The 27204-nt window shown below is 38.6% G+C and overlaps 1 protein-coding gene across 5 annotated transcripts in view; it reads left to right on the top strand.

The window, feature by feature from the left end:
- The window catches only part of GLIS3 (GLIS family zinc finger 3), a 507022-nt gene that overhangs the window by 5554 nt on the left and 474264 nt on the right, over positions 1-27204 (top strand). Inside the window, exons 2-3 of one of the 5 annotated variants that reach the window (XM_082470894.1) lie at positions 6142-6909; positions 8735-9221. The exons of 2 other annotated variants lie outside the window; for them this stretch is intronic. In XM_082470894.1, coding sequence (XP_082327020.1) covers positions 8834-9221 — 388 coding nt within the window. In that variant the 5' untranslated portion in view covers positions 6142-6909; positions 8735-8833. Of the gene's footprint in view, positions 1-6141; positions 6910-8734; positions 9222-27204 lie in introns of those variants that run through there. 2 more of the 5 variants (XM_082470893.1, XM_082470896.1) reach the window with 2 other exon arrangements.

The raw sequence follows: 27204 nt of genomic DNA, 5'->3' as shown, positions 1-27204 counted from the left end.
GAATAGAATCTGGATTTGGGGAAACAGAGGGCAAAAGAAGGGAGGAGGGGAAACACCACTCAGGTGGACTCAAAGGCAATATGTAGGATGAACAGAAACAAGGATCTAATCATGTTCTACTTTGGGAACAAAATCAGGGGATTTATTTGTAAAACTGGAATCATGAAGGCTCTAAGTAGTTGAGAGCAGACTTGAAGTAAAGAAAGCTGGTGGGGGCCATTCTTGTCTGACATGATCTCTTCAGGCCAAGAATGGGAACAACTACACATTCCTTCAGCTGCAGCAAACCTTGCTGAACTGCAGATGGGCAGATAGGATTACAGTGCAAGATCAGACCCTGTCCCAGGCTACTTGATAAAAAGGTCAGGCTCGGGCTTCCCTGGTGGTGCAGTGGTTGAGAATCCGCCTGCCAATGCAGGGGACACGGGTTCGAGCCCTGGTCTGGGAAGATCCCACATGCCGCAGAACAACTGGGCCCGTGAACCACAATTACTGAGCCTGCGCGTCTGGAGCCTATGCTCCGCAACAAGAGAGGCTGCGATAGTGAGAGGCCCGCGCACCGCGATGAAGAGTGGCCCCCGCTCGCCGCAACTAGAGAAAGCCCTGGCACAGAAACGAAGACCCAGCACAGCCAAAAATAAATAAATAAATAAATAAATTTAAAAAAAAAAAAAAAAGATAACTTCTTTAAAAAAAAAAAAAAAAAAAAAGGTCAGGCTCTCTCAATGTCAGTTATTTCGGAAGTTCTGAGCCACATCTATGAAGTTTCATTTCTAGGCCTGCTGAATACTGTACACACAAAACTAACCAGATGCCAGGCCTATGTATGAATTCTTGTTATTCCTGTGTGTGAAGAAATGGATTAATGTTTTCTCAACCTTTGCAGCATGACCAATAGATTCCACTTCTGTCTGTAACTTGACTGAGTCATTCATGTAGGGTTTTTTTTTTTTTTTTTTTAAATAAATATGTTGTCATGTTGGTTAAGGGCCTAGTCATTGTTGTGGACATTCATACTTCTGCAGTGATGTCACTGAACATAATTTAACTTGTATAAAACTTCTGTCTACCAACAGCTAAAAATAGTTACATTGGTTACTTTTAAGCAATAACTACACTGAAGGAAAGAAATCACTCAGTTACACAAGTGATAGGGATAATTTAATATATTTGAATATTTTGTTTAATGAGTGCTGAATTCAATTTATTTCTAGAATCTTCCATAGGTAGATGTTTATTATCCTTTAGAACGTATAGTGAGTTTTAGCTTTGCAAATAGCTATTCACATGGGCTGAGTAGTTATTTATACATACTAGGTGACAAAGAATGTACTTTCATTTGCCATATTTTACAACCTGTGTATCTCCTTGTGTGAGGATAGATTTTTTTTTTTTTTTTAAAGAAAAATCTCCAGCCAGTTACTTTTCTTTTATATTTCTGAAGAAGGCTTTGTGTCTCGAACCATGGCCATGTGGTGTTTGTTCACTCTTTGCAATTCAGGTAATTAATTCAGTGGTGACATCACTGGGAATGTGTTCGTTTTTCCATTTCAAATTCCTCTTCATAGGATCTGATGGTTAACTCGTATTAAGAACAGATTTCAAAAAAACTCAGTTCTCAAAGGCAGTTAGTTATGTGTTAATTTATACTTTCCCTCTTTATCACTGTAAAAGTGAAGTTTTATTCCAGGGAATGTCATGTACCCTTTACAACCAGGAAGATATAAAATTGTCAGTCATTTTGATCCTGATTCTGGTAGTCAGTTGGTTAATTGATATTTGTAGAGCACAGTTGATCAGTTGATACTAAATAAAAGATAAAGTGAAAGATAACAGTGGTAGGAGTGTAGCTTTGTGTGATTTAAGCCTTATTTTTCATAAAGCTAAAAATGTCAAACATTTAGATCTTTTCTTCATTACGGCTGTATTACGGTATTTGTTTTACTTTGGTTGTTTAATTCTGTCTATGTCTACAGATATTCCTGGTAAGTACCTGGGCAGGCAGATAGTCCAAATGCTTCCATAACAGTAGCTTTTATGCTTTTTTGTCTGTAACCCACCAGAAAATATATTTTTTATCTTACCCAGAATACACTATATGCATATAGATATGCAGACATATACACCCACAAATCATTAAAAGGAAACAATTCTTAACCATTAATATATTTGATGCACATTGATAGCTTCTATTTTATTCTAGTTGGTTCTATTTCATTAAAAAAATGTTTTGCCATTGAATAATTGATTTCAGGGCTCACCAATGGATTGCCATCAATTTGAAAAACAGTGCTTTAGACACATTACTTTGTTAAACATAGATCTAGGAACTTATGGCCCGTATTCACCTTGGGCCAGTGCATGGGCCAAGGCATGGTTACCTTTCTGAACTTACCTATGTTTGTCTCAAAAATCTTTTTGGTTTCAAGTTTGTTCTCATTGTGTGTGATTTCTTGCAGCTGACTAAGGGAATCCCTAACTATCCCCATCTCTGTTGCTGTTTTTTGGTAGGGCCATATTTTTCTAGAACTTTCTGTACTCATTGATGAGTTCATGACTGAGGCAAAGTTGATGAAACACTTGTAGGTAATTGCTACTAAAAATAGTGACATTTAGTAAGTTAGGGGGATATGAGAGTTGCATAGATGCATTGAAGTGTGGAAAGTAGATTCTAAGAGAGGTTATTGAACTTCTAATAATGCCCTCCAGCAGTATTTTCCTGAAGGTTCTGAATTTCTTCCAGAAATCTGTAATCACTAGCATCGTGTGGAATGTTCTCAATGCTGCTTCTCATTTTTAAGTTAGGATTAACTAACTACAGAATAAATTCCTGCATTAGATTTGGTCATTTTTTAGCACTCCCTTCCCCTCCCCTCCACTCTCCTCTCCTTCTTTCTGTCCCTCTTCTCCCTTTCCCTTCCCTTCCTTTCCTCAGTGTCCTGTCCATATTTACTACCCACATTTTTAGTATTGTAGCCACTAATTTGATTAAAAAGGCACTGCCAGATATTTTACTCCATAAATTTAGGGAAGATTATTTTTATTTTTGAGAAAATTTTATATAAAAAAGTTAAAATGTGTATATCTCTAATTCGATAGCAAAGGGTTGTAATCACAGATTAAAACAGTCAGGAATTCTATTAGATGGGATCCATAAGTTCATTATATTATCTTTTCTGAGTGGTCTTTGAATTTCTGAAGGGAACACTGATTTGTCTTCATACTTTTAAGTGAAGTATGGTATAACTCAAAGCTAAACTTCTTTGATTTCATTTTATTGGTGATTATATTGCTTGAGTAATAGCTATAAACGTCTTAGTATTCAAAATAAATATGTTAATATTCTCAAATTACCTATATTAGACCTTGGGAGTGCCCAAGTGACTATATGGTCTATATGTACTGGTTACAAGGTGTAACCAACCTAAGTTTCCACTCCACATCCCAAATGTGGAATTATTCCATCCCTGTTTCTGTGTAACTTCTGTTGTAAAGTCTGTGAGTCTGTCAGTCTCATTGTATAAAGTTATGAAAACACAGAAATGATCAACTAAACTTTGTTGCTGGTTACTTAATATACTTTAAATTTAGAGAAATGATATTGTACGCATCCAGTGCATTTCCTCTATAGTATCCTCCAGCTTCACAGGCACATGTTTGCACTTTCCTCTTGTTAAAATTGCAGACAAGAATAATTTTGATTTATTGGTGACATCTAATATAGCTGTGTTTATATTGTTGCCAATAAAATGACTTACACGATTGGTTTTTGTTTATACAATCTTTTCTGAGGAGTCAGTCACCTGTGTTAGGACAAGGTACATTCTGCTTATTAAAATGAACTCCTAGGATCTAAGAACATTCAGCTCTATCTGTCCTTGATTGAATTGCAAAATGTGCTTCACACTGCAGCCGTGCATGAGAATAACTTATATTATCTATCAATAGTCTTTTCATTTCTATATTCTTGTGGCTACAGAGCTGTAACTAGAGAAACCCATGGGAATAGCACGGGCCTATTAGCGATCAAGGCAGTGATGTTGAAAAGGCAATGTTAATGAAATTATACAATCATTAACCCAAAGGGGGAAAAATAAAAAGGATCAATAAAAACTCTATTTTAGATGGTTTAGACGTATATATATAAGAAGCCAGCCCAGGAGCAGTTTGTTTGCTGACCAGCATTTCGTGTCTCATTATCAGGTTTTCTATGCAGGGTAAGAAATGCTTGTGGCATAAGGAATGGAAAATGTAACAAAGGCTAAATGTAGCCTAAGGAAATGAAATGATGTATGAAAATTAATAATTAACTGGCTCATCAGATGAATTATGACTCTAGATGAGTCTATTAATAATATTAACTAAGAAAGGGCTTTTGGCTGTAAATAGACATTATGGAACTTGTATTTTTGGAATTTTCTTGAAGGGATGAGTTAACATTGTTCTGTGTAATCTTGTAATCCACAAGGCACAGTGCCTCGAGCTTTGGGTAGAAGGTAGAGTCATGATCTTGTATTTTGATTAAAGTCATAGCTTTTCCAGAAATCTAATGAAATTATCATTAAGTGATTTTGTGCCTTGGTTTCCTTAGGAGTTAAGTAACTTCCTCTCTGACTTGACTTACAGGAATGTGTTTTAAGAATTTTCAAGTGGCCGAAAGGAAAGATTTATTAACTTATGTTGACTCATATAGCAGAATGAATGAACATTTTCATTGTTTGAACCAAAGGAGTATTAAAAATCTAAATGTATTAATATGTCAGATCCAAAGTACCCTAAATTTATACTTCCAGGCGTTCCATGCTTTTTCTTTTTCTTCTTTTTTTCTGTTGATGCCTGGGTTTAGAGTAGTTGGATGGAGGACAGAGGAGAAAGTAATGGTGGAGAACTTGATTAAGTTTTTAAATAGAAAGATGCTCTTCCAGTGGAATCCTACCAGTCAGGTTTTGATAGTGATTAGTTGTGATTTTACTTTCTGGCAAAGTGTAGGAAAATTTGACCCCAGTGTTCATTTTTCAAGGTGGGTGTTGTCTTTCAGCACATCGCTGATGTGATGGAGACAGTAGAGATTACTGTTATTTTTGCTCTCATATCCACCCAATCCCTTTGATTTAAGTGCCATAGGTATAAAAATCTACATATTTATCCTTCATCATAGTTAATGAGTATTTTCCATAATCTTCCTTTTCTTAATTATCTGGAAGAACAAAATTTCAAGTGATTATCACCAAATTCTTCATTTTGTGGATGAAAAACTGTCCAGAGATGTTATAAATGATTTGCCACAATTAGAACTCAGGTGTCCTAACTTCTGGTTGAGTACTCTGTTCACTCTGACTCAGTGAGGATGGGTCTTTCTTAAAAGTTAGCTGTTTATTCCTTTTTTGTTACCAAGTGAGCTTAGAATTATATATGATCATATGACCTGGCCAAAAAGCACGTAAAATATTATATAATATGAATAAACAAATTGATTTTTAAATTCTGGTGTCTAATGCTTAAAAAATCTGTTGGTATAATTAATGTGAAAACTGGATTATTTGGCATATTTTCTCATACAGTTTATTTTATTTTTGTCTTGAGGCTGGTTTTTCTCGGCTCACACACCACTGACCTATTGGTTTTTCTTTATGGTATTAATCACTTTACTTTCTGGCTATTGCTTTTTTAGTAATAAAATTTAAGTACATTTTTGTTGTTGTTTTTACTTTCACCCTAAAGCTATTTAAAACAGGAGTGTGGTTTATAAAAAATAAAAATAATATAAATATCTGGGCAGGTATGAGTTCTGATAATTAAGTTCTCAGTTCTTTAATTATTTTTCCTTCTTACAAACTCACCTTCTTAATGATCTAACGTAATGCTAAGTACTTACTTACATGTTTTTACCCAGATTTTTCTTGAGAATTCCTGCTTATATATGATCTTGCTGCCAAAATCGACTCCCTTATTTTTAAAAAAAACCTGGAAATGGGCATAGTCTGCAAATCTGCAGAAACTTGTCACTTGGCCCATGGTCTTAGTGACTCATATTTCCAGTCATATTGGATAATTCCTCATTTTCAACAAATTGCCAATACAACATATTTATTTTGCCTTTTTTTTTTTTGGTTGGTACTGAATAAGTGCTTTCTTCTGCAGGGTTCAAAGTGCCTCAGAAAACACTGTTTTATCAATGAATGGAGAATAGATGGCCAATATCATCTGGCAAAGTACAGAGACATTAAATGACTCTTGCCCACAATCAACCAGTGAATCAACAGACCAGCTGGTAGTATACTTGAATTCTTCTAAATGGATGCAGCAGAAAAGGCATTGGAATTTTTCCAGCATTAAAAAAAAAACTTACAGCCAGTCTGATACCAGGGTTCATTTCTTATTGTTCCATAAACAAACTTAAATGATGCAGTTTTGGATAATCTGCATTAGATTTATTTGTCCCTTCTTGGCCACTGTAGTGGAGGGAAGGACAGGAGTGAGACCTAGGATTGTTTCCGAGGAGGCATGTCAGTATTAAATGTGGCAGACTGATAGAATTCTTAATAAAATGGAGACTTGATAAAGGTGAAGAAAACATTCCAGATTTATATTGTTGGTAATTTTGGAAGTTCCTCAACATATGGGCATACACAGTCAACTTTGCAGAAGGCACAGTGAGTGCTTGGCTTTAAAATTAAATACTACAGGTTTCCCCTGCTATCTGAAAGTAGAGTGTTCCTATGAAATCTTTCATCAGCTGAAATGGCATAAAACAAAGAAGCAATTACCTTAGGACACATGTTGCTAAGGGATGCACAAAATAAACTGAGATAAAGCACAGATGCGCACAGACCCAGTTCAACGCTCTGGAGGCTTGAAGTTGAGATGCTGAGCGTAGTTCCCAGCGAAGGAGCACTCTCACTGCTTGGGGTGAGTACTGCCTCTATAATGGCCCCCTGCAGAACAAATGCTAAAGCTGTTTTTGCTTTTCACCTTTTTTCATAAAAGTGAAAATCCTCCTCAAATTTCTTTTGGTTAGTGAAAACAGGTAGTTAAGTAAGTTTTGTAAAAGCAAAGTGGCGTAAGTTGAAATGTTGAAAAGCAAGGGATACCTGTATTTTTTATTTTCTAAAACAATAAAAAAAAAATTCTTCACAAAAGGTTTGCTGTCCTTGATATCTTGTACTTGATGATTTATGGAACATTCATTTGGGAGTTGAGTTGGAAATATTCGTCTAAGACATTGAGTGGATCATAGAGAAAAAGTAGGAATCATCCAGTTCAGGATATCTGGCCATTACTACTTTGCACTCAGTCTGTATTTCTTGTGTTTGTTCAGCTTTGGCTTCTTTCCATGACTATCATGTCTGTATAAAAGAATACAGATTGTGACTATGTCGGTCATTTATTTGGAGTAGTGGCACTTAGTCACGTTATTACACACATTTTGGGGAACTGTTGATCAAGGGAGGAAAAGGCCTTTCCTAACGATTTATAACCAGGGAGTACTGACATTATTATATATGGATGGATGATGATGTCCTGTGGCCACGTCACTACTTTTGGTTCTCCCTCTGCCACTTGAGGAAGGGAGTGGTAGGATGGCAGATGGAAGCTCCATGGAACTACTGTCAGTTTACTGTATGTGGTGCATGATGAACATACTCGCCTTTAGAAGGGTTGTTTTGTCCTGATGCTTTCCATAAAGCATTTCACACAGGCTTTTCCTTTTCTAGGATCTTACTGGAAGGTGAGAGTATTGTGATGTTGATTCTATTTCCATCCCTATAACTCAGGATCAGTATAGGACCAAGACTCTAACGCTGCTGTGAATATTTGGATATATGGATATATGAAGCCTTTGTGAGATTCCCATGCCTATTTTTTTTATCCTTTGTAAATCTAGGGACTGTGAAAAAGATTGCTCGTAGAGTAAAAATCTGACATGGTTTAATGTCCTCATAATCTCTTTTAGAGGTTATATCGGCTTTTAAAAAATTTTTTTTAATTAATTTATTTTTGGCTGCACTGGGTCTTTGTTGCTGTGCAGCTTTCTCTAGTTGCGGTGAGCGGGGGCTACTCTTCGTTGCGGTGTGCGGGCCTCTCATTGCGGTGGCTTCTCCTCTTGCGGAGCACGGGCTGTAGGCGCGCGGGCTCTCGTAGTTGTGGCTCACGGGCTCTAGAGCACAGGCTCAGTAGTTGTGGCGCATGGGCTTAGTTGCTCCGCGGCATGTGGGATCTTCCCGGACCAGAACTCGAACCCATGTTCCCTGCATTGGCAGGCGGATTCTTAACCACTGCGCCACCAGGGAAGCCCTGTGTTGGCTTTTTGTTTGTTTATTGGAATCTTTGAAACACTAGTCTCACAGCTCATGAAGGTGATGCTTTTGGGTTTCCCAGGATGCACTGTAGCAAATGTGAACTAGTACAGACAAATCCTCTACGGAGCAAAATAAGTTTCATTTTGCAAGCTGGCACCAGTAGATTGGTTATAGTTGCCAAGAGCACTGTATTGAGAAGGGTTCAGTGGCAAAAAAAACAATGCAGTGATCCATAATCCATGTCTACCACGAGTGCAGGAGGGGAGAGTGCCTGCCAATGAACCATGTATTCGATAACCCTGTTCTACATAAAAGACCGTTTTGCTGAGAGTGCTTCTTTTCTTCCTGATATGAATGCTACACAGGTTGAAAACTCATTGTAATTTATTTTCCTTTTTACTTTTAAAAATGCCTGCATTTATTTTTTTAAACAGGCTAATAAACCACACCATGGATAACTTATTGGACTTTGACTGAAAGGAATCATTAGTGTCATTGGATATTTGACCAACCTGGCTACAGGTTTTGTCAGAATGAATGGAAGGTCATGCAGCATGAATCTCCACCGGACATCAGGAACCCCACAGGGGCCTGGGATGGTCAGTGGCCAACACATTCCTCCCATTCGAGCCCACTCGGGGACTCCTGGCCCCTCGTCCTGTGGCAGCACACCAAGCCCTGCCATTGGAAGCCTTGCTAACAGCCTCCATCTCAAGATGCCCTCAGGAGGAGGGATGGCTCCTCAGAGCAACATGAATGAGAGCCCCATCCATCTGCCTGCCTTGAGCCCCAGGAGACAAGTGCTCACCAGTGGGAAGCCACGTTTCCAGGTCACCCAGACTGGAGGCATGTCAGGGCCACACACTTTAAAGCCAAAGCAACAGGAGTTTGGAAGCCCCTTTCCTCCAAAATCTGGGAAAGGTAGGATTGTCTTTTTGGGATCTTTTAAAAGTGGACACTATTTTTTTTCTCCTCCTTGTCTCTTCTCTGCCAGCAAATCCAATGGAAAAATACATGATTCAGTGTCAGGGTCAAAGTTGATAGTCTCATAATGATATGTAGCTTTCTAGGAAAGGATGTGGACGTGTACACATGTACATACTTGTGAGGGTGAGGGCATCACAGTGGTAAATGTGTCATCTCATGGGACTGTGAAATAGAGTGGAAGATGAGATAGAAAGATTGGAAACAGGGAGGTAGGGTGGGTGGTGGCAGAGGAAGGGCAAGAGCAAGTTTAGTATGATCCTGCCCTCTGGATACACAGAGCTCTGCCTTGGCTTACCAGGGGCTGGATTCTGCAGGCCATGGAGGAGATGGGTGGCTGGAACTGTCATTATGTTAGTTGGATGCTAGAAGAAAGGTGGTGTTTGGAAGGAAAAGGATTAAAAAGGGAGAAATTTTAATAGCCAATAAAATGAGGAACTAGTACAGAAAATGATAAAAAATTATTCTAAGAGCAAAGCCTATAATTTAAAAAAATTTTTATTTATTTTTATTTATTCATTTTTGGCTGCATTGGGTCTTTGTTGCTGTGCGCAGGCTTTCTCTAGTTGCGGTGAGCAGGGGTGCTACTCTTCATTGCGGTGTGCATGCTTCTCCTTGTGGTGGCTTCTCTTGTTGCGGAGCACGGGCTCTAGGCATGCGGGCTTCAGTAGTTGTGGCACGAGGGCTCACTAGTTGTGGCTCACGGGCTCTAGAGCGCAGGCTCAGTAGTGGTGGCGCACGGGCTTAGTTGCTCCGTGGCATATGGGATCTTCCTGGACCAGGGATCGAACCCGTGTCCCCTGCATCGGCAGGCGGATTCTTAACCACTGCACCACCAGGGAAGTCCCTAAACCTATAATTTTTATAATACAGCTAGTGACGAGAGAAGGCAGCTAGAAGAGTATAATGAAAAGATGTATTTTTGTGCTTGTTGAGAACTAGAAAAAACTTGTTAATTTGAAATGCAGAGAGAATGCTTTTAATTCAGCAGTGTTTGAATTACCATACGTTTTAAATTAAGAATAGTTTTTGGAGAATAACAAATTATTTGAGTGACATGCTCTCTCTAGAAACTGTTGTTGACTTAATGAGGTTATATTGCTAATGATATGTGTATTGGGTCTAGAAAAAGAAAGAGTATGTATCCCATGTAAAATATAGCTTTGTTATATAAAATAGCATGATTATATATTCCTTTAGGTATTTTTAGCATTTAGTTTTAAATGTTTATACTAAGTGTTTATACCACCAAATAACATTACTGGCAGCCTTGTGAGTAGCCATTCACCCAGTTAACTCATAACTTATCCAATTATGATGAATAATGATTTATATCAGGCAAGTAACCCAAAAGTTGTTTGTTTTAGTGTCTGTGTATTTCTGTATATGGAGAAGTTGGTATAAATGGGTAGATTAAAAAAAAAAAAAAGTAAACATGTGTAACTTTTTTCTTTTCTTTTTTTACTTACTTTGGTGTAGGCTTGGTTTTGAGGTGTTTTATTTCTCAGAGCTACTGATATTTAGTGTAAGTATAGGAAAAATTTTCCCTGGGGGCTGCATCTAAAATAGCTCTGTCATTGTCGGGTTGCTATGTTCATGACATGGCAAGCTAAGGTTCTTAATGTCAAGCTCATGTGTTTGTATTTTCAGGGACTGAGGCCCAGTAAAATCTTTCAGCTCATGCTTGACTAGTGAACTGTAGCTTGCTTTTATATATCCTTGTGTTTGAAATCCTGACTGGTAATAATAATGGTGATAATATTAATAACTTGCACTTATTATATCATAACTTAGCATGTGTCAGGCACCATGTTAAGTGCTTTCCAATACATAGTCTTAGTTATTCCTCACGACAGCCCTGAGTTGTATGCTATTTTTGATTAACTGATAAGGGAACTAAGGTCTAGAAAGAATAAGTAACATAAGCCCTGCCAGGCAATAAGGAGTTTGGGAATATTACCTTAATAGTGATTAGAAGTGGTTATAATTATAATCGTAGTTTATAAAAAATGCTTCAGGTACTTAAGGAATAACGAACTCTCAGGGTTAATACATCTTGGAACTCATGTAAAAATTAACACTGCTTCCTGATTCTCTTCTTTTCTGTTTTCTGGCTCCTTGCTCAGCTTACAAGTTTGCAGTGCCTGTTCTGGATCTGCATGATTGGGGCATGCATGGGCATGGGTAAGGGGTTGAGGGCAACTGTATTATTATTCCCCCTTGCCTTGCAGCTTGGATACCGCTAGTGGTCTGGATGGTGCCAGGAGTGGCTGAATGTGTCCCTTTCAGATCTTGGATAACAATTCCTAAACTAAGCCAGTAACTGTTTGAGAATGGTGATCTGGGACTGTTTGAGCTTCATCCAATCATTTGCTCTACAAATAATTATTGAGCATATGTTATGGGTGAGCCACTGTTTTGGGGATATAATAGCCAATAAAACATAGTCCTGGCCCTCAAGGAGTTGAGAACTCAGAAAAAATAAATGGACAGTTAGAATAAAGCATAGTTAAGGCTCTGGTAGAGATACAGTCAGGGTGATGTGGCATCATTTGGAGGGGTTCCCAGCCAGTGCTTGAAAAGTGGATCTGGGAGGAGAGTAGGGTATCCAGGCAGACACCTGAAGGATGAGGAGCTAGCCTTACAGTCATGGAAGAGTATGTCCTCTGTGTGTGTGTGAAGGGGCAGGGGCTGTCTGGAACTTAGTCTGGGTAGGGAGAAAAGCACGCTCAAAACCTGGAGGGGAGAGATCATGGTGCATTTCATGGACTTCTCTCTGGTTTCACATTGAGGGGAGGTGCGGAGACTCTGGTAAGAGATGAGGCTGGAAAAGAATAAGCAGTAGCCAGATGAAGGGTCTTGAGTGCCATACCAAGGAGTTTGGATCTATCTTGAGGACACTGGCAAGCTGTGGAAGGATTTTAACCTAGGGGATGATGTGATAAACTTGAGGTTGACATCTCTCCCTGATTTTGCCACTGCTTTCCCATGCACTATTGACAGTGTCATGATCCAAAAGGATAAGTGCCAAAGAACCTGTGACTCTGTGGGTGTATTAGGGTTCTCCAGAGAAACAGAACCAATAGGAGGTGTATCTATTGATATATATCTATTTATTTTTCTGTATATCTCCGATAGAATAAGTTACCTGGGGATTGTCATACAGACAGACATCTGACTTTTTGAAGACTCGAAAATTTCCAGCGGGAGCCTCATGAGAAATATAAACTTGATTGTAATGTTTATGTTACTTAAGGATTGAGTTCTGCTCATATAAAAACTCAAATAACCATGGCTTTAACACTGTAGGGTGTGGTTCCCAAATAGTGTGCCGAGGGCACTGGGGTACCACAGGAGACTCAGAGGGAGCCACGAGATATTTTAAAGTTTGCAGGAAACATGGGATATGTGACATCCCTGAACACCAGGCAGACCACTAGTTTGAGGAGGCTTACAGTTTCACCATGAGATTGCAGTATGTTCTTTTTGATGATATTGTACCTTTGAGAAACTACATATTTGGTAGTTGTGATTAAAAAAAGCAAGTAGTTTGTACATTCATGTTCAGAGCAACATTTTTCACAATAGCTAAAGGTAGAAATAACCCAAGTATACATCAGTGTATGAATGGGTAAACAAAATGTGTCATATCTGTACAATGGAATATTATTCAGCCTTCAAATGGAAGGAAATTCTGTTATATGCTACAACATGGATGAACCTTTAAGACATTATGCTAGTGAAATATGCCAGACACAAAAGGACAAATACTGTATGATTCCTCTTACATGAGGCTCCTAAAATAGTCATAGAGACAGGAAGTAGAATGGTGGTTACTGTGGATTAGGGGAGGAGAGAATGGGGACCTATAGTTTAATGGGTACAGAGTTTCAGTTTGGGAAGCTGAAAAGTGGTGATGATTGTACAACAGTGTGAATATATTTAATGCCACTAAACTGTACACTTAAGAAATGGTTAAGATGGTAAATTTTATGTTATGTATATTTTACCACAATAAAAAAAGCACATACTAAGTGAAAATCAGTGTGGACTAGGAGATGAAGGTGGTGATGTCCAATCTGATTCCAAGGTTTGAGAAGTAGTAGAAGGCATAATTGAAATGCACATCCCATTAGTAATTGTAGTTATTTAAAAATGAAATAAAAATGCTTTTTTAAAAATTGATGTGTTATTTTTTCAGACAGCTAATAAGTTATTAGTACATAATTACTATTCAGTTATTGATACCTAACTACTTAATAAACAGAACTGTTAGGTGTTCCTTTTGGCCTGGGGCGCCATGAAAAAATTACCGAGACGCTAAGAATGCCATGAACTGAGAACATCTGGGACCCTATGTCATAGGAGTTCATTTTTCTCACAGAAAGAGCAAAGGTAGGTGATTGCTGCTAATGGTTAGAAGCTCAAGGAAGACAGGCCCAAGATCATGGAGCTTCCCTTAGTCTTTCCCTCTCGGTTGCACAGGGGCTGCCTCACTGCAGCATCTCTATGGGTTCTGTCTTCTGAGGAGGCTGAAAGAGGAAGGAAGAAGGACAAAAGGCAAAAAGTCAAAGGGGACTATTCCCCTGCAATCTACCTCCTTTAATTGGCTTTTTCAGGAGCCACACTCAACTACTTCCACTTAATTAGCTAATTGTACCTAACTGATCTCTTAAATAAAACTTATTCTTGGTTCCTGAGTATATCTTTTTAAAAAAGTTAGATTTTGTCTTATATCATTTTGTATTACGTTCTATTGTATTTTACTTTTTAGCATTTGCCTCCTTTATCTCTCTCTCAAGTAAGTTGAAACACTTGCGAGTAGGTTGCAGACATTGTGACCCTTTACCCCAAAATTCCTAAGCAGGTATCTTTCATGCCATATAACTAACATACATTAATCATAACCAAGAAATATAGCTTTGATACAGCTGTATTATTTATAAACAGTTGTATCTTAAAATATAGTTCATATTCAGATTCACTATATATTTTACTTTACTTATTATTTATAATATAAAGTATTATTTTCTTCCCCCTCTTATAATCTAGTGTTCTTTGTAGCCATTTTTTCCCCTAGCCATCTAGGATCTAATCAAAGATCATGCATTACATTTGGTTGTCATGTCTCTCTGGTGTCCTTTAATCTAGAATGGCCCTCTCCCCCTGCCTTTTTTTTGTGTTTCATGACAAAATGTGTTGATACTTTTAAAGAGTTCAGGTCAGCTGTCTTGTCTCACAGTCTGATTTGTCTGTTCATCTCTTCATGGTTGGGTTCAGGTTAAACATTTTTGGCAGGAATACGACATAGGTGATTTGTGCACCACCCATTGTGTCATACCAAGAAGCACTAAATCTTCATTTGTCCTAGTATTTGTGATGCTGCTTTTGGTTGTCTGTCTAAGGTGGTGTCACCAGATCTCTACATTGCAAAGGACACTTTTCAAAATTAACAAGTAATCGTATGTGAATATCTTATTCTGTAACAGCCTTTCATAGCATTTATTGATGATCCTTGTCTGAATCAGTTATGCTGCTGATTGCATAATGGTTATTTTCTGATTTTATCATTCTTTCTAGGTTTATTATCTGGTATTCTTCTGGAAAGGAGAGCTTCTCTCCCTTCTCTTTTAGAGTCATTGCAGATTCATGCATTCTTTTAAAAAATTCACTGTGCTATAATTCACTACCATCACTGTTTTTTCTGATGCTCAAACTGTCCCAGAATTGGCCAGTGGGAGCCCCTTCAAGTCAGTTCTATGTCCTTTTGACATGTTCCCATTAAGTACTTCCTTGGTTTGAGACATAGCAAGAAGTTCTAGGCTCATTTGTACTTCCCTGCCCCAGACCTGGAATCAGCCATTTTTCCAAAAAGTTCAGGGTCCTTTTAGTGGGAATTGATATTTGGGAAACCGGATGAAAGGGTGTTCTTACTGGCTCTGGGGTGTCATTGCTTCTAGGTCCTTTCTGTGGACCGAGTGAGGAAATACACCAGACCAAGATAATGAGTTCCCGTTAAAATACATCACAGAGTTCTTCCTCACACTTCCTCATTGCGAATTTGTCAGTGAGAACCCTGGTTCTCAGGAACATGAGTGTATTTGTTTATTTGCTTTGTACTACAACAGAGAAAAAAGTTACTTTTAGCTTTATATTTCTAAGATATAGAAATTTGTTTTAGAGGTGATTGCTTACTACATGTCAATTTTTAATGTGCTGAGATAAGAATTTTCATATTTATCTCTGCCGGTGAGTGAGTGAGTTTGGAGGACTTTCTGCAGTTGACAACTTTCTGGCCCTCCTAGAATTGGTGAGTACAGAATCTAAGTTATATTGTACCACTAATGGCATTCTCCCTACTTCCTGCTCAACAGTTACAGACTGTAATTAGACTGGGAGAAATGCATTTTTCAAAGCATCTGGGAAATCAGTTTTATGATCCTCACTATAAGCACGTTTGACATAGCTGTTTAAATATTTAAGACAATTCCACATTCGCAGTACCCCTAGAACTATATAATTGGGAAGATTTTCATTGTAAAGGTTTTTTATTTTTCTTCGGGGCCTGTGACATTTCTTGTTGGGCTCTGCTGTCCTTGGAGACAAAGGGAGTTAGTTATTCATTAGTGCTTGTGGGTTATTCATTATTGTTGGTCAGAAAAAGCAGAATAATATCAACAAAGGACACTAAACTAATTGCGATTTAAAAACTCTTTTGTGTCACTTAAGGCTGGTGTCTCTTATAAAGACCTGGTCTAAGAAAATGTGTCGTGTGAGCCTGGGAGGTCTAAAAACTAGTGTACTTTAAATAATACATCGTTTTATTTTTATTCTTTATTGTTTGTGGTTTACTAATTTAATTGGTTATAACCTGGAGCTTAGGTTAGAGCTTGATTCCTTAGTGGGTCAACTAGCTTCATAGTTTTCCCCCACTGCTACATCAGAAAATTTTAAAATACTGCCACTGATTTAAAAAGTTACGTTCCTATATCATTCCTTTACTTATGTTGATCCCTGGTAAAACAACAGACAATAAACAAAAAATCTGCTAACACCACTGAGTGAACCATGTTGAGTGTAGTCATGTTAGAAGTGGGGCAAGAATAGCAATTGGGGAATCCCACATTTTTGAAGAGATACAGTTGATATATTAGCTTAAGAAAGTTGGGGCAAAATATGTGGTTACTTTTTTCCCCCCTACTTCTGCTTTTTAATCATTTATATTTCCTTGCACTTCCAATGTGGCTTCCTGCAGAATTAGAGCAAATAAAGTTAATATTCCATAAAAGGTTCCAAAAATAACCAAACTAGTGAGAGACTAAAGGCTTTATTCCAGTTGAGGTAGCCAGAGTTTTCATTTCATCTTGCCAAACAAGACAGGTGAAACACAATGTTTACTTTTGTTTACTCTTTGGTCTGCACAGGGTTCACTTTGTGTGATTTATTGATGCTGAGTATAAGTCAGATTGATGATGAATTTCCAAGTATTACTGAATGGCAAGCACAATTTGTTCCAGTTATGAAAGTGGTTTGTCAGTCTCATAACATTCCACCTTTAAAAGAATATATTCCGTTAACACCCCTACCTTCTACACACACCTCAAATGCTGTGGGGCATGACCTTGAAATGTTACATCCATTAGTAACCTATAGCATTTTCTAAGGCTGTTAAACAGCAACAACTTTGGATTTGTAAAGTACTTTGTAGTTCATAACCTTTCATAGTGACTCTTTCATATGATTTGATCAAAGGCATAATCCCATGAGCTAAGGCAAGTGTAATTGGCCCCATTTTAGGGATGAAGAGACTGAGGCTCAGTTTTCTAGAGATCTCATTTTTCATGTGCTGCATGGGTTGCCATTGAATAGGACTCCATAATCTGAGAGTTCCTGCTACAGGAATTCTGAGAAATCTTGCCCCCTCTCTTCAGTAGAGTCTAAGGTTGCTGCCACTCCTGAAAAAGTATATCTTTAAAAACTCAAAACCGTTCAGCCATCATTTCTATCCATGAGCTGAGGATATGGGCCCTTGCTCCTGTTTTAGAAAATTGTACTTGACACTTTTCAACAATAGGTCCTTCTGAGCAGGGAGAGCATTGTCTACCTGAGCAGGAATCAGGAAGCCTTTGTGTGATGGCCACCTGAGTGACATCGGTATATGTGCAAGCATGAAGTCTTTAAACCCAGGCCGGAGGATATCATAAATATATGAATAGATTTGCTACTTCTGACACATCAGATTTTAAGGATACAATGGATGGTGACTTGTATTTAATACCTATTTTCATGGCTGCATTATTTGAATAATGAAAGAAATAGAAGGTGTGTAATTGGCTCTGACATAATAAACAGGTTAAAAAATGAGACTTTTGGTGTAGGATCTTGATACTCAAGGATAGTCTGAGGCCAACAGTGTTAGCATCCTCTGGGAGCTGGTTAGAAATGCACAGTCCCAGGGCTACCCCAGATCTGCTGAGTCGGATCTTGCATTTTAAAAGATCCCAGGTGATTCTTGTGCTCAGGGCTGGCTTAAGGGTGACTGCACAGTGCCCTGTCTCAGAAGGGGTGCCCTGTGCTTGGGGTATAATGCTCTGTGGTCACTGACTTGACATTATTACTAATTTTATCTCTGAAATTGTGTTTTGTAAGTGAAGTCTGGTGGGACACTGGTGCTTGCGGGGGGAGGGGAGCTTCGACTCTCAGTTCATACGTAGTTCCACATCTGGCCAGGATGGCCACTGGCTCCCTCGCCCCAGTGTCCACTACTGCTTCTGCCCTCAGCAGGGACCTGAGCATTGGTGTGGGGAAGTCAGGGTCAGATGTGTGTGCCCCACATGCCCAATCATGGGTGAGGATCTGGGCGCCTTTGAAGGCCTGCATTCACTCTGTGAGTATCCCTGTTTGGAAGCATCCCAGTGTTAAATAGCAAATAAAAAATACCATGGCAAGTCAAGAGATGGGAGAAGAAAGGAAAATGCTGTTTTCCTCCTTTTTGAACAAGGGATCCAGCATTTTCATTTTGGTCCCTGTAAATTATGCAGCTGACCTTGCAAGTGCACACTGAAATTTGAGAAGCATTAGTATAAGAGAAAGAGCATGGACACTAAACTCAGAAGACCCACATCTGGTTCACACTTCGCTGGTGTGTGACATTAGGCAAGCCACTTGACCTCCCTGACTCAGTTTTCTCATCTGTAAAATGGGGGTTATGTCTTATGCTCCTTTCCAAATGGGCAGGGTCTAGGTAAAGGGCAGACCTGGCGACATGTCTTTGGTAGGAGTGTGTCCAGAACACCTTTCATCTTTGGCTTCAGTTTCTTGAGGCTGGTAAACAAACCTGGACATCATGGCCTGAGGGTGGGATGGAGGTGGAGGGCAGGGTTCAGAATGAGAGAAGAAGGTCAAAAACCTGGTTTTCAAATCCTTGGGAGTGGATGGAAAGCAAGAGTCAAGGAACTGAGGAAGACAGGAACTGGGGATTGTGGGTAGGGAGAAGTGAGCATCAGAGAACTTGTGAGCTGCACGCATAGGTTTCCCAAGTGGTTACCCACTTGTGTGGAAATCTCAGGCACGCATGAAATTGTGGAACAGAAAACGCGTTTGCTCTTGAGAGTTAAATTTGATGATACATGTGAGAATGCATTTTACACTGTAAACTGTCGGACGCATGTAAAGTATTGTTCTTCCTAATTCCAGGGGCAGTATGGCTCTCCATAATCCACAGCACCTGCTGCTGAATGGAATGGCCTCATCCCGATACCCTATTTGTTCACAGATTTGTCCTTTGAAGTAAAGGCCAGCTTAGTCATAACTCTCAAGTCTGGGCAGTTTGAAAAGCTACTTGTTGTGTGGATGTAGAATCCTAAATTCTGTTTTCACGGTTTGCCTCAAAAGCTAGAGAGAAAAAAATTAAAACACAATAAACAAGCCTTGAGATGAAATAACATCTTTTAAGTTTGTCTTCCATCTAAAGATTTTTCTATAGTTAGGGTGATCATATAATTTATTATCCAAACCAGGACACTTTCAAAAGTGAAATGGGGCCCTATTAATAATTATGCCCAGGACTACCCAGGATGAACTGGAATGAAGGCAGGGTTGCCCTACATTTAGGGGAAAGTTTAATTGCGTTTAAATTCGGCATCTTACTCAACTTCTTTAAGGTAAAGTAGTTCAACCTACTTGACAGGATTAGCCCCATGTAAGTTATGTCTTTCAAAATTATTTCTTGGGGCCATTGAGTGATTATTAGTATATTATTAGGTAGAATATATCAGTTTCTGGTTGTTCTACGGTTGGATATAAGTGAGCTAGCAATTATTTAGCACTTTGTATTTTGTATAACTGTGCTTAGCTTCACATATTTTAATTTAATCCTTCCCAGCTCTATGAAGTATCCCCACTGAAAACATGAGGAAAGAGAGGCTTAGAAAGATTAAGTAACTTGACCCAGAACACATGGGTATTTTAGCCCATGCCTCACTGACTTCGGAACCCTAAGTACTTTTATAGGATGTTGTTTTGGTTTTCTGGCACAGGGTTTGCCTCAACAGCCTAGGCTCTTGGCAGTTGAGTACGATTTCCTGAAAGACATAATTATGTCTACCATAATTTCTACTATATAGTAGTGTAGTGTCTTGTATATATTTATTTTGAAGAGAACAGTGAGCTGAAGCAGAAAATCACTGTCAAGTAAATTGTTGCAGGTGTTTGTGTCAATTTGTGGTAAAAGTGTTCCTCCTTACTTGATTAAGATAGTGGTTTTGGTGGCAGTCAGGTAGGCAATGTGATATAAAAAAGATACAGCTAATTTTTTTGAACCCTTACTCTGGGCTAGCTGCTGCACTGAGCAGAGCTGCTGGGCCATGCAACTAGAGAACAATCCAGAAGGCCTAACATGATGGCCCTGGAGCTCAGTTCCCTTTAATCCTTGTAACAACCCTATGTGACATTAGATTAAGAAAACTAAGGTTTGAAGAGGTGAGTAATTTAGCAGCAGTCATGTGGCTAGTATGTGGCAAAGCTGGGAATTGAATCCAGGTACTGTCTGAACCGAGTGCCTTGGGTCTTAAGCATCCTACTGTCTTCTATTGGGATGAGTCAGGTTACAGGGGCCGAGCTGGAGACCAGGGCCTTCTGTTGCATGTGTACTGATTCACCAAGTACCTTATTCAAGCCTCTTTTGGTTTCAGGTAACTGAAATGCACTGGGCTAGCTTATGTAAAAGGGGATTTATTATAAGCAACCAAGGGTGTTTCATGGCACCCCAGAAGAGGATGGACCACAAGATCTTTTGAAGGACTATAAGAACACGATACTTCTCCACACTCCTTCCCTCTAGGCAATGTGATTTTTTATCTCTGCTGCTTCTGTTTGCACATTACTTCATTCTTCTCCCTGCAGATTGATTTTCTGTTGTGTGTGTGTGTGTGTGTATGTGTGTGTGTGTGTGTGTGTCTGTATTAGTCAAGGTTCTCCAGAGAAATAGAACCAATAGGATATATTTATTTTTTTGTTTATTTATTATGAAGTATTGGCTCATGCAAGTATGTACGCAGAGAAGTACCAGAATCTGCAGTCGGCAAGCTGGGTACCCAAGAGGGCTGATGGTTTAGTTCTAGTCCAAGTATGAAGGCCTGAGAACGAGGAGAGCCTGTGGTGTAAGTGCCAGTCCAAAAGCAGGCAGCCTCGAGATTCAAGCAGAGTCAATGTTTCAGTTTGAGTCCAAAGGCTGGAAAAGACTGAGGTCCCAGCTCAAAGCTGTCAGGCAGGAAATGTTCCTCCTTGCTTGTGGGAGGATCCACCTTTTGTTCTATGTACACCTTCAACTGATCGGACTAGGCCCATCCACGTTGGGGAGGGTAGTCTCCTTGACTCAGTCTGCTATTTCAAATGTTAATCTCATCTAGAAACACTTCACAGACATACCCAGAATAATGTTTGACCAAATATCTGTTCACCCCATGGCCCAATTAAGTTGACCCATAAAATTAACCATCACAGTATCTATGGCCTCAACATGGCTTTCTTCTCCAGCCCTAAACAGGTAGTGTACTCAGAACTTCTGTGCTATGAGTCAACTGGGTAGTGTCCCTCTATCCCATTTTTAGTTTCCTTGGAAAGAAAGAGAGTCTGGTTGGTCCAGCTTGGGTCAGGTCAGGTTCATCCAGCTGGGTAGGGAGAGCCTCATGGAATAAACATGGGTCCCTCCTGCTCAGAAAAGGAGCATGTAGGTTGAGTGATACCTAGGACTTAGTCTCCTAAGTAAAGTTAGTTTGGGGATATGCTTCAAATAACGGTGACGTTTCCAAAGGTATCACAGAAATGGTGTTCTTCAGCTGGCAGGATTCCAAAGTAAGGGAGGAGATTTTGGAATAATGACCACCAGCAAAAGTTAATTCTAAGAGAAGTTATTTTTTTAAATTTATTTTTCTACTTAAAAGATAAACTACTAAACTGTGATTGTGGTTGTGATACTTTGCATTACTTTTCAGTAGTGGCCACTACAGCTTATAAGGTAAATGATTTTTTTAATATTACCAGATTTTCAGTCCTGGATGTGGGAATTAAGAAAGGGCATATAATAGTTGATCCATTAAGCATTTAGGTTTATGTTGTATTGAGAGTGTAGTGAAGGTGAGGGTTGCCAGGGTTCAGATACGCAGACCAATGATTTCTATTTGAAATCACCTTGAACAGCACAGCAATTTGAAGTAGTTTGGCTGTCAGTTTTGAAAATTTTCAGCATAGCTATTTCTTGTTGCCTTGGGTTATATAATCAGAGAGTATCTATTGATGATTTGAATGCTCTTGGCTTTTATGCCAGTTTTAATAGGAATCTATCAGGCATAAAACATATGCAATTAATCAGTGAGTCCAAATTTTAAAAGTTGGAGTATATGGATTGGGTGTTGAAAGCATATTTTCTTACATATTTGGCCCAGGTAATTTTCCCACATACATAGAAGCAAATTCTGTATAATTACCTATACATTATTGTGACAGGCAGACTCTAAGATGGCCCTCAATCTTTCCCATCTTCTGGCATTCATGCCCTTGTGTAATAGCCGCCCCTTCAGTATAGGCTAGATGTAGGGACTTGCTTCTAACCATGACAAAGGTGATGAAATGTTACTTCCATCATTAGGTTACAAAAGGTTTCACTGTTGTCCTGCTTGCAGACTCTCTTTATTGTCTTCTTGGTTTGTATCTTTGATGAAGAATGCTGTGATTTTGGAAAGGCCCATGTGGCAAGTAACAGAGAGGGGACTCTGGCCAAAAAACAGTGAGGAACTGAGTCCTCAGTCCATCAACTGTCCTGAAACTGAATTCTGCAAACAACCATGTAAGATTTGAAGTAGAGCCTTCCACAGCTGAGCCTTCAGGTGAGACTGTAGCTCTAGCTGACACTTTGATTGCAGGCTTGTGAGAGACCCTGAAGCAAAGGGCCCATCCCAGCCATATTCAGATTCCTGACTCACAGAAACTGAGATAATAATACACATGTATTGTTTTAAGCCACTAAGTTGGTGGTAATTTATTAGGTAGATAGATAACTAATACAGTTGTTGTCTGGACTTCTCTCTCTTTCAGGAGGCACGAGAAATTAGGCAACATCTAGGAGCAGGTGGGTAGGAATTAACCTCTGGGTTTTCTTTTTTAGGTTTTGATTTTATTTTATTTTTTAAGTTTATTTTTTATTGAAGTTTTTTTTTTTTCTTCATTGTTATGTTTGCCTTCAACACTGTGGGTTTTTTTCCTTAACATCTTCATTGGAGTATAATTGCTTTACAATGGTGTGTTAGTTTCTGCTTTATAACAAAGTGAATCAATTATACATCTACATATGTCCCCATATCTCTTCCCTCTTGCATCTCCCTCCCTCCCACCCACCCTATCCCACCCCTCTAGGTGGTCACAAAGCACCGAGCTGATCTTCCTGTGCTATGCGGCTGCTTCCCACTAGGTATCTATTTTACGTTTGGTAGTGTATATATGTCCATGCCACTGTCTCACTTTGTCCCAGCTTACCCTTCCCCCTCCCCGTATCCTCAAGTCCATTCTCTAGTAGGTCTGCATCTTTATTCCTGTCTTGGCCCTAGGTTCTTCTGACCTATTTTTTTTTCTTCTTTTTTTTTAGATTCCATATATATGTGTTAGCATGAGGTATTTGTTTTTCTCTTTCTGACTTACTTCACTCTGTATGACAGTCTCTAGGTCCATCCACCTCACTACAAATAACTGTTTTGTTCCTTTTTATGGCTGAGTAATATTCCATTGTATATATGTGCCACATCTTCTTTATCCATTCATCTGTTGATGGACACTTAGGTTGCTTCCATGTCCTGGCTATTGTAAATAGAGCTGCAATGAACATTTTGGTACATGACTCTTTTTGAATTAAGGTTTTCTCAGGGTATATGCCCAGTAGTGAGATTGCTGGGTCGTATGGTAGTTCTATTTTTAGTTTTTTAAGGAACCTCCATACTGTTCTCCATAGTGGCTGTATCAATTTACATTCCCACCAACATTGCAAGAGGGTTCCCTTTCCTCCACACCCTCTCCAGCATTTATTGTTTGTAGATTTTTTGATGATGGCCATTCTGACCGATGTGAGATGATATCTCATTGTAGTTTTGATTTGCATTTCTCTAATGATTAATGATGTTGAGCATTCTTTCATGTGTTTGTTGGCAATCTGTATATCTTCTTTGGAGAAATGTCTATTTAGGTCTTCTGCCCATTTTTGGATTGGGTTGTTTGTTTTATTGATATTGAGTTGCATGAGTTGCTTGTATGTTTTGGAGATTAATCCTTTGTCAGTTGCTTCATTTGCAAATATTTTCTCCCATTCTGAGGGTTGTCTTTTCGTCTTGTTTATGGTTTCCTTTGCTGTGCAAAAGCTTTTAAGTTTCATTAGGTCCCATTTGTTTATTTGTGTTTTTATTTCCATTTCTCTAGGAGTTGGGTCAAAAAGAATCTTGCTTTGATTTATGTCATAGAGTGTTCTGCCTGTGTTTTCCTCTAAGAGTTTGATGGTGTCTGGCCTTACATTTAGGTCTTTAATCCATTTTGAGTTTATTTTTGTGTATGGTGTTAGGGAGTGTTCTAATTTCATTCTTTTACATGTAGCTGTCCAGTTTTCCCAGCAGCACTTATTGAAGAGCCTGTCTTTCCTCCATTGTATATTCTTGCCTCCTTTATCAAAGGTAAGGTGACCATATGTGAGTGGGTTTATCTCTGGGCTTTCTATCCTGTTCCATTGATCTATATTTCTGTTTTTGTGCCAGTACCATACTGTCTTGATTACTGTAGCTTTGTAGTATAGTCTGAAATCAGGGAGCCTGATTCCTCCAACTCCGTTTTACTTTCTCAAGATTGCTTTGGCTATTGGGGGTCTTTTGTGTTTCCATACAAATTGTGAAATTTTTTGTTCTAGTTCTGTGAAAAATGCTGGTGGTAGTTTGATAGGGATTGCATTGAATCTGTAGATTGCTTTAGGTAGTAGAGTCATTTTCACAATGTTGATTCTTCCAATCCAAGAACATGGTATATCTCTCCATCTATTTGTATCATCTTTAATTTCTTTCATCAGTGTCTTATAATTTTCTGCGTACAGGTCTTTTGTCTCCTTAGGTAGGTTTATTCCTAGGTATTTTATTCTTTTTGTTGCAGTGGTAAATGGGAGTGTTTTCTTAATTTCACTTTCAGATTTTTCATCATTAGTGAATAGGAATGGAAGAGATTTCTGTGCATTAATTTTGTATCCTGCTACTTTACCAAATTCATTGATTAGCTCTAGTAGTTTTCTGGTAGCATCTTTAGGATTCTCTATGAATAGTATCATGTCATCTGCAGACAGTGACAGCTTTACTTCTTTTCCAGTTTGGATTCCTTTTATTTCTTTTTCTTCTGTGAATGCTGTGGCTAAAACTTCCAAAACCATGTTGAATAATAGTGGTGAGAGTGGGCAACCTTGTCTTGTTCCTGATCTTAGTGGAAATGGTTTCAGTTTTTCACCATTGAGGATGATGTTGGCTGTGTGATTGTCATATATGGCCTTTAGTATGTTGAGGAAAGTTACCTCTATGCCTACTTTCTGGAGGGTTTTTATCATAAATGGGTGTTGAATTTTCTCAAAAGCTTTCTCTGCATCTATTGAGATGATCATATGGTTTTTCTCCTTCAATTTGTTAATATGGTGTATCACGTTGTTTGATTTGTGTATATTGAAGAATCCTTGCAATCCTGGGATAAACCCCACTTGATCATAGTGTATGATCCTTTTAATGTGCTGTTGGATTCTGTTTGCTAGTCTTTTGTTGAGGATTTTTGCATCTATGTTCATCAGTGATATTGGCCTGTAGTTTTCTTTCTTTGTCACATCTTTGTCTGGTTTTGGTATCAGAGTGATGGTGGCCTCGTAGAATGAGTTTGGGAGTGTTTCTCCCTCTGCAATATTTTGGAAGAGTTTGAGAAGGATAGGTGTTAGCTCTTCTCTAAATGTTTGATAGAATTCGCCTGTGAAGCCATCTGGTCCTGGGCTTTTGTTTGTTGGAAGATTTTTAATCACAGTTTCAATTTCAGTGCTTGTGATTGGTCTGTTCATATTTTCTATTTCTTCCTGGTTCAGTCTCAGAAGGTTGTGCATTTCTAAGAATTTGTCCATTTCTTCCAGATTGTCCATTTTATTGGCATATAGTTGCTTTAGCAATCTCTCATGATCCTTTGTATTTCTGCAGTGTCAGTTGTTACTTCTTTTTCATTTCTAATTCTATTGATTTGAGTCTTCTCCCTTTTTTTCTTGATAAGTCTGGCTAATGGTGTATCAATTTTGTTTATCTTCTCAAAGAACCAGCTTTTAGTTTTATTGATCTTTGCTATCATTTCCTTCATTTCTTTTTCATTTATTTCTGATCTGATCTTTATGATTCCTTGCCTTCTGCTAACTTTGGGGTTTTTTTTGTTCTTCTTTCTCTAATTGCTTTAGGTGTAAGGTTAGGTTGTTTATTTGAGATGTTTCTTGTTTCTTAAGGTAGGATTGTATTGCTATAAACTTCCCTCTTAGAACTGCTTTTGCTGCATCCCATAGGTTTTGGGTCGTTGTGTTTTCATTGTCATTTGTTTCTAGGTATTTTTTGATTTCCTCTTTGATTTCTTCAGTGATCTCTTGGTTATTAAGTAGTGTATTGTTTAGCCTCCATGTGTTTGTATTTCTTACAGATTTTTTCCTGTAATTGATATCTAGTCTCATAGCGTTGTGGTTTGGAAAAGATACTTGATACGATTTCAGTTTTCTTAAATTTACCAAGGCTTGATTTGTGACCCAAGATATGATCTATCCTGGAGAATGTTCCATGAGCACTTGAGAAGAATGTGTATTCTGTTGTTTTTGGATGGAATGTCCTAGAAATATCAATTAAATCCATCTTGTTTAATGTATCATTTAAAGCTTGTGTTTTCTTATTTATTTTCATTTTGGATGATCTGTCCATTGGTGAAAGTGGGGTGTTAAAGTCCCCTACTATGATTGTGTTACTGTCGATTTCCCCTTTTATGGCTGTTAGTATTTGCCTTATGTATTGAGGTGCTCCTATGTTGGGTGCATAAATATTTATAATTGTTATATCTTCTTCTTGGATTGATCCCTTGATCATTATGTGGTGTCCTTCTTTGTCTCTTGTAATAGTCTTTGTTTTAAAGTCTCTTTTGTCTGGTATGAGAATTGCTACTCCAGCTTTCTTTTGATTTCCATTTGCATGGAATATCTTTTTCCATCCCCTCATTTTCAGTCTGTATGTGTCCCTAGGTCTGAAGTGGGCCTGTTGTAGACAGCATATATACAGGTCTTGTTTTTGTATCTATTCCGCCAGTCTTTGTCTTTTGGTTGGAGCATTTAATCCATTTACATTTAAGGTAA

The sequence above is a fragment of the Balaenoptera physalus genome, assembly GCF_965194825.1.
Source record: "Balaenoptera physalus genome assembly, chromosome: 7".
NCBI lineage: Eukaryota > Metazoa > Chordata > Mammalia > Artiodactyla > Balaenopteridae > Balaenoptera > Balaenoptera physalus.
The sequence above is the reverse complement of the archived record's forward strand: the minus strand, read 5'-3'. Positions and strand labels throughout refer to the sequence as shown.